The following is an 18117-nucleotide window of genomic DNA, read 5'->3' on the forward strand; positions in this document are numbered from 1 at the left end:
ATAGTAATTAACGGGGTAAATTACAAATTACACCTTTAAAATTTAGGGTGACTGGATTTTTTACACTCTAAAGTTTTAGAATTTGAATTTTACCCCTTGAAGTTGGGGTGTTTGGATTTTACACACTAACATTTCAAAACTTAGATTTTACTCTTTAAAGTTTAAGATTGTTTGGATTTTACACCCCCAAATTTTGAAATTTTAAAGTGTAAAATCCAAACATCCCAAAACTTTAGGGAGAAAAATCTAAACACTCCCAAAATATAAGGGTAAAATCCAAATTCTGAAACGTCAAGGTGTAAAATCTAAACATCACCAAACTTCAGGAGTAAAATTTAAATTCTGAAATTTCAGAGTATAAAATTCAATCACCTTCAAACTTTAAGAGTATAATTTGCAATTTACCCTAATTAGAATCGATTCCTTTTGCGTAATGCGTCTAAAAAAATGAGATTGAGATCCTCTAGAATTCTTAGGGTACTCTACCGTATAGTGTTCTATTAATCTTAACCATTCATTTATAATAAAAGGTCCGGATTTTTCTATATTATTAATCCACTAACAAATCCCCTAAAATAATGGTTTAAAAAATAACTACTCATAAATGATAATTATTGCCTTATCTCTTTTACCTAAATCAGGTCTCTAAGAAAATGTGAAGTCATCTTCTCCTTCCCCTCTTCATTTTTCAATTTGTTCCACAAATCGTTTTGGTTGTTAATTTCAAAGCATAGGTTCGACTGAAATGGGACATAGAAAAATCATATTTTATGATCCTAAGTGCCAATCATGTACTTGAAATGAAAAAAAAAAAAAAAAACATGTATATGCTTAATTTTAATAAAATTAATAAAAGACTAAAAAAATTGGAATGAAAACCCAAGTGTCTCTGCCATATATATATATATGCTTCTTGGTCTATGTGCATAATAATCAATTTTCTAAATAAGCAAATTTCTTTTGCATTTAATGCTGTAATGTCATAGCCACTATTCACATTTAAGGTAATACCTATCATTCATGAGTAGTTATTTTTTTAAAATCATTATTTTTGTAAATTTGTTAGTAAATTAATGATATAGCAAAATCTAGACCTTTTATTATAAATAAAAGGTTAAAATTAAAAAGACTCTACATAATAAAGTACCTAAGAACTCAAGAAGATCTCAATCCAAAAAAATGTGCAATCAAGATCAACCTTCAACAAATAATCCGAACTTCCTCCAAAGTAAAAAACAAGTAATGGATTGGTCCCCCACACAAGACAAAAAAGAAAGAAAGAAATAAATAAATAAATAGGTGGGAGAGCAATTAAAGGCCTCCTTCCAGATAAAGAGCACACAAATCGAATCGTCATCATAAAGTCTCAGTAGGTCCCCCACGCTAGAAGTTGAAGTAAATTCCTTTCTTCACGGACCCCCAAAGGCTATCTGCAGCCTGCAGCCATGGCAGACTTGAGTTCCCCTTCACCATATTTACTTATCCTAACTCTTCTCCTCCTCTTTTTTCTTATTTACATCTCTCCCTTAAACCACAACCGCCTCACTCTCCACCCATCACCACCTACCAACTACGAAATTCCAACACAATTCCCACCTGCACCCTCTCCGGTTGATGCTAATTCTCCAACTCCCACCGCTGCAGCTAACAGCGTTTCCAACCATGTCAAGGTGCACAATTCTTTGTTTTGTTGCAATGCTTTATGATTTGGTTTTTTGGTTCATAATTATATGTATCAATGGGTTTTTTTTTTATTAGAGAAAATTGATTAGAACAACAAAATCTCAAAATATTTTCACGCTTCGAATAATTCTAAAGACTATCTTACACCACCATGTTTTGTTGTGGTCGTAAAAGAACTTTTTTTTTTTAATATTATAATATATATATTTGATTTGTTTTGGGCACTTTTGTGTGAGTAGAGGAAGAATAAAACAGAGAGGATTGAAGAAGAGTTGGCTAGAGCACGAGCGGCTATTCATAAAGCTATTCGTACAAAGAACTATACGTCTGACAGAGAGGAAACGTACATTCCCAATGGATGCATGTACAGAAATGCATATGCTTTTCATCAGTTAAGTTTTTAGTCTTTTTATATCTTTAATATTTGATTATTTATTCGTTTATTTTTTTTATCAGAAATCCCATCAAACTTTATGAAGCATTGAAAACTATGGCGTCACTCTCATAAAACTGTTTTATCTGCTAGTTACATTGTGCTTTAGCCTGTTTGGTCAGTGGTGATGAAAGTCAAAATAGCTTTTTTTTTTTTTATATGGAAATTCAAATTGCTACACTATTTAGTTTTGGATTTTGGCAATTGCTTATAAATCTAATGACATTTCCAGTGTCAGTCAGTGATCTGCATTTAAACCGCAGAATGAAAAATCCCAACCTAGCTGAGGATTAGGACAGCAGGAAATTTTTTGACGTGGTCCAAATTACATTTTTTGGGCTGTTTGGGATTGTTAATTGGATCAGAAAAATTAGGATCAAAGGCAATTGCATTTTTCCAAATCTTCTGAAACGCGTTTCAGAAATCCATATTCCTGCTAGCAAACATGCCCAATCCTTGTGTGTGTGTGTGTGTGTGTCTGTGTTGGTTCTGTGGTTGAAGTTGAAGTTGAAGTTGAAGTTGAGGGTGAGGTTGAGTCCAATTCTGTTTTAGTTTTTTCCAATCTTTAGCGAGTAATGCTAGAAACATATCATTATTACTTTTACTTTTGGACTTATTATTGATACCAATTTGTATATACAGAAAAATTATGAACAAAATGGATTGAATGTAATTTGAGTTTGAGTGAGAATACAATTTTCTGTTGTAACACTTATCTTTGTTCATTATGAAATTGGGAGTAAAATTGTCTACCATAACTTCTCTTATCTTGCAAAAAGTGGGTGTTGTGAACATTAGATACAAGCCATACATCATCGCTTTCTTTTCTTTATTGTGGAACAATTATGCACAAATTACCAAATACAAAAAATATTGTAAATGTATATAATTTTAGTAGTTAATTATGGAAGAAAATGTTCATAATAGGGCCGGAGTAATATTTGATTATCTCTCAACTTTTTAAATTCTCTGTACAACATGCAATATCTGCACATAAAATAATGAATGTCTCAATCCCAAGACACTTTTTCTTTAATTATTATACTTGGTGGTGTTTTGGGTAATTAACTAGTAATTGGTATACGTTTATTGCACGGTGTCACATTCAATAATTTTTTTGGATTGGGTTTGGGCAGGAGCCATATAGAGATGGTGAAGAGCTTCAAGGTATGGGCGTACAGGGAAGGAGAGCGACCCCTGGTACACAGTGGGCCAATGAGTTATATTTATTCCATTGAGGGCCAATTCATCGATGAGATGGAAAGTGAAAGGAGCCACTTCATGGCTCGCCATCCTAATGAAGCACATGCATTTTTCCTACCAATAAGTATTACCAAAATTGTTGACTTCTTTTACAGGGCTGACCCCTTTCACTTTCCAATGCTGCCAATCTTCACAGATTACGTCAATGTAGTAGCAAAGAAATACCCCTACTGGAATAGAAGCCATGGAGCAGACCATTTCATGGTCTCTTGTCATGATTGGGTAATGCTTTTTTTCAATTACTCAAAAGGTTTAGTATTCATATATGATCTTAATCCTTTCTCTTGCACACGAGAAAAGTCATTGTGTATGGGACATATGCAACACTCTCTCACATGAGTGTACTCTACAAATGTGTGACTCACTCCTATATGAGAGGGTAGTTACATATGCTAGATACATCATATACTATCTCCATTGCACACGCACGTGCGCTGCACTAACACACATATATCCCCAATTTGACACAACTTTGTATTCCCTCTTTAGACCATCTCTCTTTAGTTTCTTACTTGGTTTTAGAATACAGGGCCTGGATAAATTTAGGGATACAAAATTTTTCATAACTGCTTACACAATTTATTGTGATTGAAGCATAACAAAAGTTGTGTCAGTGGTTATATAAAAGCGATGTTGTAATCACATCTCACCACCTTAATTAGTTGTGTAAAACCCTATATTAAGATGTTAGTACCTAGGCATCATACTGAAAAACCCTATATTAAACTATCTTCTATGGGATTATTCAGGCACCAGAAGTCATAAAAGAGAAGCGGGAGTACTTTAAGCACTTCATAAGAGTGTTATGCAATGCCAACACATCTGAAGGATTCATACCCACAAGAGATGTCTCATTGCCAGAATTTAACTTAAAAGGTCACCCTGAGTATAGCCTTGGTCCTCAACGCATTGGCTTACCTCCAAGTAAGCGCACTATCCTTGCCTTCTTCTCTGGTGCTGCACATGGAGACATTAGAAAACGTTTGTTTGAGTATTGGAAAGATAAAGATAGTGAAATTCAAGTATATGAGGGAGTTCCCAAAGGGAAAAACTATCACAAAATTATGTCACAATCCAAATTTTGCTTGTGTCCAAGTGGGTCAGAAGTAGCAAGTCCTAGAGTGGTGGAAGCAATGTATCAAAATTGTGTCCCCGTGATTATTTCTGATTACTATATATTACCTTTTAGTGAAGTTCTTGATTGGAGCAAATTTGCAGTATTTATTCCTCCAAAACAAATACCAGAAATTAAGACTATTCTGAGAGGAATTTCACAAAAAAGGTACTTGACATTGCAGAAGAGAGTGACACAAGTTGCAAGACATTTTGTGTTGAACCGACCAGCAAAACCCTTTGATGTATATCATATGGTGCTCCATTCAGTGTGGCTTAGAAGGCTTAACATTCAGCTACCATTGAATATTTTTTGATTAGTAATGTATACAAAGTTTAATGATTGATGCCTTATATAAATTTTTTTTTCTTTTTTCTGAGAGTACATCATTGTAATTGAACGTAAATGTATTTGGTTTTTAGGTGCACCGCTTCTATTGGTGCTGGCAGATATATATATTCTTTCTCTTTGGTAAATTTATTAGGCTCGGATGCGCTGTTTTTCTTTGTGCCCAAAAATAAAAATAGAAAACAGATACGAGCATCAATTGAACTTCTACAGTTTTGTTATGCAATCTCTTTAATGGAATTTCAGTCAAGTAAATATTTTTTTAGTTTGAATTACATCAAGTGTAATTCTAAGCAATGTTACACTACTTAATACTCCCTCTGTTTTACTTTGTTTGTCCTCTATTTCATTTTGAGATGTCCCATAATATTGTCTTGATTCTAAAAATAAAAATTATTAGTTTACTAATATTCCTAATATACCTCTACTTTATTTTCAAAACTATTTGAAAAGAAAACTAACTAATATATTTTTTTAAAATCAATCTAATTGGGGCACCTTTTTAGTTGCCTTATTAAGAATAACTCTTTTTAAGAAAAGCTGATAAATTTATTTAAGGGTATTTTTGTAAACTTATACATTTTTATAAGGCAGACAAGATAATAAATGATGTTCCCTTAAAAAGTTTGACTTTTCAAACAAGACAAACAAATTGGGACAAAATGAGTAACTTTTATCAGATTAATATTTCAAAAAACACACTGTTGGATTATATATTTTTTATGCTCTTAACACGCACACTGAGTTTCTTGTCAATCAAATGTCACTTACTATTCGATCTAAAAGCCCATCTTTTATACACAATTATAAATACAAAAACTTTAACTTTAAACATTTGATCAATGACATAGTTATTAATATCAAATTAGCTTGAAATTCACAAGCATAGAGAGTATGAGAAGAAAATCTAATCCCACTGTGGATTTTTCAAATTTTGCATCAAATAAAAAATATTAAGTAATATAACATTGCTTTGAGTTACACCTGATGTGAAATAATATATATATATATATATATATATATATATATATATATATATATATATATATATATATATAAAACCAAAACCAGAACACAAGAATGCGTGAAACAATCGATACAATTTTTGGTGTCAAGAGATATTTTCGTTGAAATGAGTAGGCGTGATTGAGAGTGCATAAATTATGGTATCGTACTTCCACAATATGCCAGAAACACAAAAAATTTCACCATTGGTTCTCATGTTTCCTTAATAATGCTACAAACACAATAAATTTTACAACAGATTAATGTAGCATATTGCGATTGATGATATATCACTAGAGTCACCTTTTACACTACTTTCATTATATGCTAATTATAACATATCATCTCAAAAATTATAAAAGAAAAATGAGAAATGTTATGGAAGATCATTTTCACAACAAATTTTAGGTGGAAAATTAACTACAAAAAACGCGTTTTTAAGCCCATAACAACTTACCACCTAAAATTCGTTGTGAAAATGTTATAGTCGTAATACTTCTCAATAAAAATAAGGTGAAATTTATAATGTGATTAGAACTTTCTATTTCTTTTAAATGTCAACGTGTTGAAACTATTTTTTTCCCCCAATTATGACTAGGGGTGTTCGTGGTGCGGTGTTGGGCCATTTTTAGTACCGCACTTTGCGGTGCGATTTAGCTAAAACCATAACGGCACCACACCTTATTGTTGCGGTCACATGTGTGGTGTGGTGTGGTGCGGTGCGGTTTAAAGTTTAGCCAAAATTATAACTGCACCGCACCTCATTTTTGCGGTCACATATACGGTGCGGTGTATAAGATGCAGTTTGAATGATTTAAAGTTTTTATATTTTTCAAATTTTGGGCTTTTTCTACCCAGCCCAAGACTAATTTTTTCCTTTGTTTTGGTCTAAGTTTTAAACTATTGAGCTAGCTTTTCTTTATTTTGGGCTGGCTTTCCTAATCAACACTTGCTAGGGCTACTAAATGTTAAGGTCTAAAAAATCATGACACAATGCCCAAAGAAATGGCACATTGGGCCAACCCATGGAAGTGAAAAATTGAGGAAAAAAAAAGAGATTGGGCTTACAAAAAAAAGAAAAAAGAAAGAGAAGAATGGTAGGGCCGATGGATATGAGGCCCAAGATCCGTGAAAAGGCAAGATTTAGGGTCCATAAAAGAAAGGGAGAAGGGAAAGGAGTTAGCCCGCTAGATTCAGAGAGCCAAAGAAAATCCAGCAGAAAAGGTTGGCCCAAGATCCCGGAGACTGCCTGGGACCTTTGGGGTGTACAGCACGGCCAAACCAAAGCGGGATTAAGACAGCTCAAAGGGAGATCAAAAGGCTCAAGGAACGAAAGGCAGATGTATTCTTCTCAAGCACTCAATGATGCCGCACAGAGCTAGAGGGCTTGGAGAGCAACGACTCAAGAGCAAGAGGCCAGTACCTCGAGGGAACCCAGAACGGAGAGCCATAAAAGGAAATAGCTTGGAAAACCTTCGATTTGGCAAAGAAAGACTTGGCTTACTGGAAAAAAATGACAAAATGGGAGGGGCGGCCAAAAAGGGGCTAAGTTTGAAAAAGGGAAGATAGAAAAATCTTGGAAGAAGCAAAGTTGAAGGTCAGCTCCCCCGAAGGTACCTCAGAACGGAAGGTCAGCAAAGGGCTTTTGAAAGAAAAAGAACAAAAAGAAGAGAACTATGGGAAACAAGGAAAGAATCAGTCATTAGGAGGGTTGGAACAACAGGGGCTCTGGTACCCAAGGAGCCAAGGGGGAAGAATCAGTAGTACCCCGTAACCCTAGAGTGACACTATAAAGGGAGAAGCAGCCAACGTTGGAAAAGGGCATTCAGCAATAGTGAAACCATATAGAATCATTGAGAAAACTCTGTCAAAACTCAAAGAAAGTAGGGAAATATCTCCCGGTATCCTAGAAACAGCCACTATAACACATACTTGGATTCAAACTTTGCAAGTCTTAGAGGCTTAGATAGATATCTAAGTTTGTAATTTTTGAGCTTATTTGGACCTTGTATCACGTCTTAATGAGCACATTGTAATCCATAATTAAGAAAACTAATGGAGTATTTCTTATTGATTTGAGGATCCCAAATAGTTATTTTTGTGTTACTTTATTACTTTGTCTTCCTTTGCTATTTTCTTGTTGTTCAATACATATATTCCCGCTTGCTAGTGTATACGTATTGCAAGAGTCTTGCCCTGTGCACCACTTGGTTTGTAAACAGCCCATTTAGCTGCGGTAAACCAAGCTCAGTACCTTCAAACTACAACAAGAGGACCCGGGGTCTTTGCTTAAACTTGGGCCTGGACATCATTCAAAAGGTGGCCCTCACACCTTTCATGTTCAAAAAGAAATTACATTGATGTTGGGTGTATTTTAAAGTGAGAAAGTAATATAGATAAAGTAGCATTTTGTAGAGTATTTTTTCTAAATTTACGGTGTTAATTTTCAAATTATTTTATCTACTTATAAATTAAATTTTCAAAATAAGAATTATATATATATATATAATAAAAACACAGTTTTCTTTGTTTGCTAAAAAAGAAAGTCATCGTACGCGCGAAGCGCGTGTGATGAGGCTAGTGTGTGTGTATATATATGTTTATTTATTTATTTATATTTATACTTCATTTCTCTAAGGTTTATAAATTAAATAATTGATGATACTTCTCCACCCATAAATATATAAATTAATACATATTTGAGGAAGTGTCATTTCGTAAAACTTTAAAAGATGTCGGTGTAATTTTATATATATATATATATATATACACATCAAAGAATTTTCGAAATTTGAAGTTTTGAAATTTAAGTGGGTGTTTGATACATACACTTAAAAATTGAAAATATGTATAAAAATATATGTAAATAAAAAAATATGTAAAAATACGTATAATATTATTTAAAAACTGAAAATATGTGTTTAACTGGCGTTAACAAACGGAGCCTAAATATTTTCGTTTTTATCTATCTATTTATTTATTTATTAAGGTTTTCACCTTTTTTTGATAGATGTCATTGTTGTCCGCGTACGTATTGTGGCAATATAATGCTGTCAGTTGCCACACAAAATTTGTTGTGTTTTGTCAACTGGATTTTCCTACTGTGAGAGTTACTTCGCAACAATTGAAGCAGCAATGGCAACCTTTAGTTTACACTCGCCATTTTTGCTCATTCCAACTTTACTTCTTCTTCTCCTCACCTATATCTCTCCCTGCTTAAACGAAAACCTCCATTTCTCTTCTTCTACTCCAACTCCATTACCTTCTCGTCTATTACAAACAAACCCAAAATCCCCTCCACTTCCACCGGCACCTTCTCCAACTATGGCAAAGGTAACTAATATTTCGTTCAGGGTTTAAATTCCATTTTCATCACGCTGTAACTATTGAATTATAAATAATTAAAAAAAAAAATTGCCCTATAGTCAAAATACTGCATATTTCGTTTGAGTTATGTGTTATTTTTCTTTAATTTTCCTTTCTTTTTTTCTTACTTTGATTTTATCTGACTATGTATTAATTTTTGTTTTTGGGGGCTATGCATATACATTGAGTGAGCAGGAGAAGAGTAGAACAGATAAGATTGAAGAAGATTTGGCTAGAGCACGTGCAGCTATTCAGAAAGCAATTAACAATCAGAATTATACATCTGATGATAAAATTGAATTTTATGTTCCAGGAAGTTGCGTTTACAGAAATGCCAATGCTTTTCATCAGTTAAGTTCCTTCTTCGTTAAGGAAACATTTTTGCAATTACTACATTTTCTTTTTTAAGGAAACATTTTTTTTTGGGTACCCTTTTAATTTGCAACCTCATTTTCCTCTTCATATTCCATCGTATTTAATTATTTATTTCTTTGCATTAATTGCCTGGAATAGTAACATAGGAAATGAGAATAATCTTTGGGATCGAATCTGTTTTTCACTATTGAAATGATTTTCTAAGTATCTAATTAATTTTAATTAGTATTAAAAAGATAGCGATGGGGATATTTTTTTATTTATTCAAATAAATTAATTTAAATTAGGATTAGTTTGATTTTTCTTAATTAGAATGAGTCATATAAAGTTAGTATTTATCTTTATATATTTGGAAGTATTTATAAATTCAAATGTTGACAAATAAATAAGAATAGTTATGTATTTATGAGTAAATTGTTAGCTAGTCTAGGACTAGCCTCCCTCAAAATAGTCCGTTTATCATAAGCGGCAATTACTTCTTAGTTGATTTATGCCTTGGAATTCTTGCTGGCTCAATGAATAGTGGCATTTACTTAATTTTTCTGTGCGATGTCTATTGCATAACTTGCCAAAAATAAAAGATAGCAATTGATGTATACGATAGGATTGCAATATATTTTGGCCACATCTTTATTTTAATGCTGGCCACACCTTGTTCGGCACATTGAGACCCCACAATGATTTCCAAAATTTCCTACAATTCTGCCCATTCGAACCTTCAGGACTGGGATTGGTTGGATATGAATTATAGAGCCACCTTATAGTTATAGGCACTGCTCACTATGAAGTGACGGTGTGTATGCCCAGATTAACCGATCCATGGGATGTCTAGAACTCAAGGGAATAGACATTTTTACTTTTTAAGCTGTTAACATTCAAGTTTATATCAAAAACTCAAGCTTGATATTGAAAAAGTTGATAACGAGAGAAAAAATTGTAAGCAAGAAACCAACTGGTGAAGTGCTAAAGTAGATACATTACACATAAACATAGGTTTTTTCTTTTGAAGTCCTATTCCATATCATTTTTTTGCAAAGTGCTTTTCTTACTTTGCAAAAAAATGTACTATTAGGTGAGACTCATTATGTAATAAAGGTGCTATTGTGTGAATGTAAAATTGTCTTTTTGTTGATAGGCTAATACATATAAGATATAACAAGTAAAATATAAATTGTCATTTGTGTCACTGATAGATTGTCAATAGTTGACGCAGGATAACCACATTTTATCATTGCTAAAATTAAACAACGGCAAACAAAAGAATAAATCCTAGGAGTCAGCACCTTGTGTTTGCACCAATAGTTGAGGAGGATTAAATTGAACAAAAGTTATAGAATTGAATTGAATTTTAAGAAAAACTAAATGGTGTAGTTTGTAATTTTTTTTTTTTTTTTTTTTTGAGAATCCGTGTAATTTGTAATTTAGACAACAAATGATGTCAGCATATGTATTTTCATAATAATAATAAGATGGTGAATATATATGTATATATCAGGAGTCAGATTGAAATGATAAAGAGATTCAAGGTGTGGGTGTACAGGGAAGGAGAGATACCAATGGCACATAGTGGACCGATGAGTTACTTATACTCCATTGGAGGACAGTTCATGGATGAGATGGAGAGAGGGGAGAGCCCCTTCATGGCTTCTCATCCTGATGAGGCACATGCATTCTTTGTTCCACTCAGTGTCAGCAAAATTGTGGACAGTTTTTATAGGCTTCAGCCCCACGCCTTTCGTCATCGATTGGCCATAATTTTTAGAGATTACATCAACGTCGTAGCTGATAAGTACCCCTATTGGAATAGAAGCAGCGGAGGGGACCATTTTATGGTCTCTTGCCATGATTGGGTACGTAACAAGACTTAGCTTACTTTCAGTACTTTTTTAACTGAAATTTTCTTTTGTTTTAATCAGAAACCGTCACATCATTTACTAACTAAATAAAATGTAGAGATTAAAATTCACTTTCATTTACCATTGTATATTTAAAACAAAATAACATCTCCAGTTAAAAAAAGCATTGGAGGTAAGTTTTTTTTTTTTTAATTATTCATTAGCATGCTTTCTACTATATATTTTTCTATTTTATCCTATTATTCATGCTTGCTGACTTCTTCAACTAAATTTTATGGCCTGTTTGGGAGTTTAGAGAAGGAGGAGAGTAGAGGGGAGTAGAGGGGAGGAGAGTAGTGGGGAGGAGAGTAGAGGAGAATGATTACCCTCCACCTTGTTTGGATGTTTTTATAATTAGTAAGGAGGAAGGGAGTAATTAGCCCTTCCCCTTGTTTTTAACATTGTAATTTTATAAATATAATAAGGGTAAATTAGGTAATTTACTTTATCAATAATTTTATGTGCTCTACTCTCCCTCCAAATCTCTCCAATTTGGGGGAATTAAAAATGAGGGGGTTGGAAGTAGTTGAAACCCCTTCAAACCCCTCCAAACCCCTCCCCTTCCTTCCTTAAAAAACTCTCAAACAAGGTAATTGAATTACTCCCCTTCCCTCTACTTTACTCCCCCTCCTTTTTTAAACATCCAAACAGGCCATTAGCTAGGTAGGTGTTTATTCTTGCATCCTATCCTTATTTTGTTTCCCAAATACTCTATTTTTCCTCCTGTGACACTACTCTTTTTATATCTTAGCAACTTTTACCTCCTACAATTATCAAGAAACTTGAGCTCAAACAGAGAGGCGGGACAAAGGGTAATTATACCTCAACTATCTATGACAAGAAAGCTTTCCTTAAAAATCATGTTATCTTTTAACAATTCTAGCCTTATTTATCTGAATAATGTTGGATGAATACTCATCGTTATCCACATCTGTTTAGGACTCATTTTTGAATAACTTTGGATAACCAAACGTGCTTACCAACAACATCTGTTAGTTTCTGACAGAAATATATTGGAATGGTCATCTCTTGGATTCTGTACAGCTCTATATATGAAACATATCAATCCAAAGCTGCATAGATTATGGTTTTTTTTTTTCTTAAGCCAAATGTGATAGACAGAAGCCCACCAAGCTAATTTACGTATTGAAGCTCTCAAACTTCTGCCATTGAGATTCATGATGCTCCAGCTTACAAAATCTTACTCATTCAAATTGTAAATTTCAGACCAAACATAATTTTGTGATCTTGTTCCAGATTCCCTTGTGAAGAAGCACTCAAAAAATATGTGATTTTTGGATTTTATGTACCTTATTCAAAACACTCAAGCCAATAAAGGAACGTATAGAGATAGCAGCTTTGAACCAGATTAGATTTCACCTGGGTACTTCTCGTTTTGTTCTCAGATCTTCCCAGGTTACTGCACAATTGAACACCCATGAACTAGAAGCTGACCAGAGACTTTTATCAACGTCCTCACAACTTGCTTTGAATTAACACCAGGTCCTCTGATTTGGTTGGTTTCTAAAACCAAAGTCCCATTTTATGGACACTTTCAACCTCGGAATTAAAATAAAGTGAACTCTCCAGTTGCCAACTATCATATCAAAGGAGCATCGTTTCCCATCTCCAATTTCAAAACTCAAACATCTCCTTACTGTTTTCTTCAACTCTAGGATTTTTCTCCAACTTCAGGTGCTGTCTTGAGGGGTCTTTACTGTCCAAAAGTTACCAACATTTGTATTCAGTTTTTTAGCATTAGCAAAAAAAAAAAGAGGTGGTGTTACCGTGTTACATCAAGTGGTGTGTGGGTTGGAGTTGGCTTGGCTAATTTTAAATTTGGTTTGGAATTTAATTTTTTTGGACAAATAAACTATGCAACATTTTTGTTATCCTGTGATATAGCATTACGAAGCTAATGGACACATAAAAATGCATTACTTTGTACCACAACTTACCATGTGGCGAGTTGTAATTGGTGGATATGTGATGGTGGGTCATGTGGGAACACATTTTCACCACTTACAACGTGACGAGTTGTGGCATAAAGTTGTGCATTTTTATCTGTTTCTAGCATTACTCTAGCAATACACAATCACTAGAAAAACAAATAGAAATATTTTTATTGGTTGGTACATTAAGTACTTATGTTCTGCAACTGGCTTAGACTTACCTAGCTCATTTAAATGTTGCTAAATAGAAGTAGTCAATTCTATTCACTAACCTATCTCTACTTGATTTTTTCAGGCACCATTGCTTGTAACAGAAGTTCCCAAGTTCTACCAGAATTTCATAAGAGTGCTATGTAATGCTAACACGTCCGAAGGTTTCAAACCCATAAGAGATGTTTCATTACCAGAATATAACCTGAAAGGTTACCCTATATTCAACCTCGGCCCACCCCGTCATGGCCTAGCCCCTAGTAAGCGCACCATCCTCGCATTCTTTGCTGGTGCAGCCCATGGAGACATAAGGAGTATATTATTCCAGCACTGGAAGGACAAAGACGGTGAAGTTCAAGTCTATGAGAACCTCCCTAAGGAGAAAAATTACCATCAATTAATGGGACAAACCAAGTTTTGTTTGTGTCCAAGTGGATCAGAAGTGGCAAGTCCTAGAGTGGTGGAGGCAATGTATCAAGCATGTGTCCCAGTGATTATTTCTGATTACTATACATTACCCTTTAGCGATGTTCTTGATTGGAGCAAATTTGCAGTATTCATTCCTCCGAAGAAAATACCAGAAATTAAGACAATTTTGAAAGGGATTTCACAAAAGAGATACTTGACATTGCAAAAGAGGGTGGCACAAGTAGCAAGGCATTTTGAGCTAAACAGACCAGCTAAGCCATTTGATGTCCTTCATATGGTGCTTCACTCCGTGTGGCTTAGAAGGCTTAATATTAGGCTTACACAAAACGATTATTAACTATTCATCAATATCTACATGTTATAATCACTTATATGATTAATTATAATTTGATAACTAAATATTAGCATTTTTGGTTTTTGACTTTTGGTTGCTAGATGCAACATCTGCGCATGTTAGAAGATCTTGCTTATGTATTAATTTGGAAAGGATATGGGCCATCTATAAGCTAGAAAATCAGTTTTCAGATCAAATGAGATAAGTTTTTGACTATGATGCCTTAGTTTGTGTGGATTTTGATTGTATTAGATTGGATTGTATAAGCTTTTGTTTTAAGTGTATGCCTTGATTCCCATATCGAGTGTTTACGAGGTCAAATTGGATATATAAATGATTACAGTAAATCACAATTATAACTTGACCATACCCTTTAAGATATATTCCGCATAAATGTGGCTGCCTATCGCTTCGTCAAATCACATGACAAATGGAATTAGGGCTAGGTTAGTAACGCCATATGGCTTGAGGGCACTTTAGTACAATGTGGAACTCAGGCAATCAAATGTAGTGTAGTGAGTGCTTCCTTGAATTGAGGAGCTCCACCATACCATGCATGCCAAGCACAAGGCCAATCAAGAGCTCCCTCTCATCTTGTTCTCTTATCTCAAGCTTGGTGAGTCCACCATTCTATTCTTTTCTTTTTCTTTTTCTTTTTCTATTTTTGTTTTATTTTATGCCCACCATTATTTGTCCATTTCAATTTATTCTATTTTATGTCTTTCCTTTTCATTACTTATACTCATTCTATTCCATTCACTTTCTTCAATAAAATAAAATAAAATAAAAATCAATTCCATTCTATTTCTAAGGGAGTTAAGAGGTTGAGAATTTGGGAAAAGGGGGTGGAGGTCTAAATAGGCGATGGAGAGTTTTGGGAAAAATTAAAGAAATATTTTATATATAAGTCGGTCAATAAGGCCTTTATTGGTTCTCAAAACCTTTGATTGACCATTGCGGCCAACTATCAATTAATATATATATATATATAGACCTCGTATGGGAGAGCATAAGATTCTACCATATGATGCATTCTTTGCAAAGAGAATTGAAATACTTTCAAATGCCACATCAAATATAAGAAGAAAATAAAGATTGACCTTTTGTTTTTCATTTGGTTCAATATTTCACAATTTTTTTTTAATTAAATAAAGATCATTTGTTTCCTTTTATTCAATATTTCAAGACTTTTCCTCCCTCACACATACACACAAAATTCTTTGCGCTTCAATTCTCTATCTTCACCTCTTGCATTTCTACTCCATTATATACGCCTACCTATTGCCATTCATGTCATCCCATGTCAAATACAAAAAAAAAAAAAATGATCTATTGATCTTTCGATAACACTAAACTAGCTATGACATTGTTGTCCCATCTAATCCTAACCCTTATAAGTTGGTTACAACCAAGGAAGGAGGCTTGCGTTTTATATTAAGTAATGACAACAATTATGATTTTAATGTCGAGGTCGGACGATGTGGACTTGTGGGTTTTGTAAAGGTTGTGGGTCACTGAGGGTGTTTGGGATGTTGATATGGGAAAGTCAAGTATATTTTGTTTTAGAATTGAGGAGAAAGAGAAAGAATGTTTTTTTTTTTCATTACTTGAACTGAATAATTATAATGGATATGTGTATACAATTTTTAATTGTTGCTTTTTATGATGAAATTATAACTAACAAAGTTCTATAATAATTATGCTATAAAAAATGTACAACATTCTCCAAAAGTATCTTACATAAAACATTACAATGTTATAAAAGTTAGATCCCACAATTGGTGGATGCATAAGGTAACAACACATATTCTTTTGTCATTACATAAAGTGACAAGTGTAATCTTTAAGAGTCATGCAAACCTACAATTTCATATGGCAAATGATGATTTGTACACGTCATAAATATTTGACACTCATAATGAGTCTCATTTACTATATGGCACATGAAATGTTTATTGCTTAAACATTCACCTTTCCCAACCTTTGACCTTCATCATTCTCTCTTTATCAGTGAATATGTTCTCCTCTCCTTCATATTTTTAGACATAAACATCTTATCTCTTTGTCCCTCTTATTATAACTAACAAGCTTGGGAAATTCAATAAGATATTTGTTTCACAATAGCATTTTTTTTTTTTTTGTTCTCCATTATTAGAGGTACTCCTCTCTCTCTCTCAAGGATATTTTGACTTCATTTTCCTAAAGGTTACCAACCGTTCTTTTTCTTTTTATTCTCTTCATCTTCCTTATTTCTTCACTTTCTCTCTAACTCTCCAACTTCCTCCCTTTCTCTACAAAGCTTTTGCCTCTCTCTCAATCCCTTATTCCTTCATCGCAATCCAAAATCTCTCTTTCTCCAAAACTCTTTCTTTCTCCAAAACTCTTTCTTTAAAACACCAATGGCTCCAAAAACCAAAAGGTCTTCTTGCACAATTTTTGACAATATCTTCAATCTCATCCTCTAGATTGGTGCCACAAGGCTAAACGAGTCTCCTCTACTGCTCTAAAGGCCAAAGGAACACCTCTCGGATGATGCACGTCTCAGATTGGAAAGTTTTCCAAACTTCTATCATTTTCAAGTTTTGCATTGATCTTCAGTTTTTTAATCTGTTTATAGACTTGTAAATACTTGGGTTTTGATGTGGGAAGGTTTAGATGAAAACCCAATGCCTTAGGAAGGGTAGGAACATGTCTAGGATGAGTTTTGATCCAAGGGAGGCTGAAAATGTCAATGAACATGTTATGGTTTCATCCATGCATGCGATACTAAGGGTATACATCTGTGTACACTATGTATGCATACACATGGTTGTTCATAAAAACATGTGCACACATACTTGTGGTGTGCGTACGCATACTCACGATATGTGCATGCATGCTTGGACTTGCAAACACAGTTTTATGCCCATAACATGTTGTTTCACTTTTCTTTCACTTATTTCTGTCCAATATGATCCTTATGATCTTCTTTTTGTCCTATTCAGGGCTTACGAGCATACTTGAGTAGGATAACTCCAAAACCCTATTCAATTGGTACTAATCCTTGACTAACAAGACAAGGGGCCTTAGTGGATGCAGACGGTTTCGAGCCACTCATGCGCCTTCTTCTAGAAAGCTCGGCTAGTGGTGTGGTTGTCTAGGCACTAGCTGAGAGGTGGTGTGACACTACTCACACTTTTCACATTGCTAAGCGGGAGATGACTGTAGACGACTAAATTTCTTAGTTTGAAATAAATCAAACAAGTAAAATAGTTTCACAAATACGAATTTGTATTGATAAATGTGTGGTACAATTCTCTGTAATTACAAAAGAGTGATCCTCTGATTCAATCTCCTTGAAAGATTTATTGATTGGAATTGTGGTAATGTGATTTTGATTTGAACATAAGATATTCTTCAATTTGGCTGAAGAATAGATCGAAGATCTTTGAAACGGAATTACAATGAATCTCTGGCTATGAGCTTGTTAGAAATTCTTTGTTCTTCGTGTTCTTCGTGTGTTCTTCGTGTTTGAAGGTTTGTGGTGGAAGTTCTTCGGTGCTTTAGAGGCTTGATTCCGTAGATCTTCGTTGATTTATGGTTTGTTGAGGTTTCTGGAGGCTTTTGAGCTTGATTCCAGTGAACTTTGAGATCTGGACGAATAGTTTGGATGATTTTGCTTCGAATGTTGTTTGTATTCGAGGTTGAAGTTCTTGAATTTCTTGGAGGCT

At 34.0% G+C, this 18117-nt stretch overlaps 2 protein-coding genes across 2 annotated transcripts; both read left to right on the forward strand.

Moving 5' to 3' along the window:
- Positions 1 to 1345: 1345 nt before the first annotated feature.
- On the forward strand, positions 1346 to 4941 carry LOC142634035 (putative glycosyltransferase At5g20260). The gene is made up of 4 exons (XM_075808305.1): positions 1346 to 1670; positions 1923 to 2074; positions 3253 to 3601; positions 4129 to 4941. Exons 1-4 carry the CDS (start codon positions 1446 to 1448, stop codon positions 4807 to 4809), a joined length of 1407 nt encoding a protein of 468 aa, XP_075664420.1. The 5' UTR covers positions 1346 to 1445; the 3' UTR covers positions 4810 to 4941.
- A 3948-nt stretch (positions 4942 to 8889) lies between these two features.
- Positions 8890 to 14484, forward strand: LOC142634191 (putative glycosyltransferase At5g20260). Its single transcript, XM_075808478.1, has 4 exons — positions 8890 to 9179; positions 9408 to 9562; positions 11083 to 11437; positions 13730 to 14484. The coding sequence occupies exons 1-4, from the start codon at positions 8982 to 8984 to the stop codon at positions 14408 to 14410; spliced, it is 1389 nt and encodes a 462-aa protein (XP_075664593.1). The 5' UTR covers positions 8890 to 8981; the 3' UTR covers positions 14411 to 14484.
- Positions 14485 to 18117: the final 3633 nt, after the last annotated feature.

The sequence above is a fragment of the Castanea sativa genome, chromosome 5 (assembly GCF_040712315.1).
Source record: "Castanea sativa cultivar Marrone di Chiusa Pesio chromosome 5, ASM4071231v1".
Classification (NCBI taxonomy): Eukaryota; Viridiplantae; Streptophyta; class Magnoliopsida; order Fagales; family Fagaceae; genus Castanea; species Castanea sativa.

Coding starts and splice junctions, on each gene's coding strand:
- LOC142634191 (XM_075808478.1), top strand. CDS start 8,982: ATGGCAACCTTTAGTTTACACTCGCCATTTTTGCTCATTCCAACTTTA. Junction 9,180..9,407: donor CTTCTCCAACTATGGCAAAG/GTAACTAATATT, acceptor TTGAGTGAGCAG/GAGAAGAGTAGAACAGATAA. Junction 11,438..13,729: donor TGGTCTCTTGCCATGATTGG/GTACGTAACAAG, acceptor TGATTTTTTCAG/GCACCATTGCTTGTAACAGA.
- LOC142634035 (XM_075808305.1), top strand. CDS start 1,446: ATGGCAGACTTGAGTTCCCCTTCACCATATTTACTTATCCTAACTCTT. Junction 1,671..1,922: donor GCGTTTCCAACCATGTCAAG/GTGCACAATTCT, acceptor TTGTGTGAGTAG/AGGAAGAATAAAACAGAGAG. Junction 3,602..4,128: donor TGGTCTCTTGTCATGATTGG/GTAATGCTTTTT, acceptor GGGATTATTCAG/GCACCAGAAGTCATAAAAGA.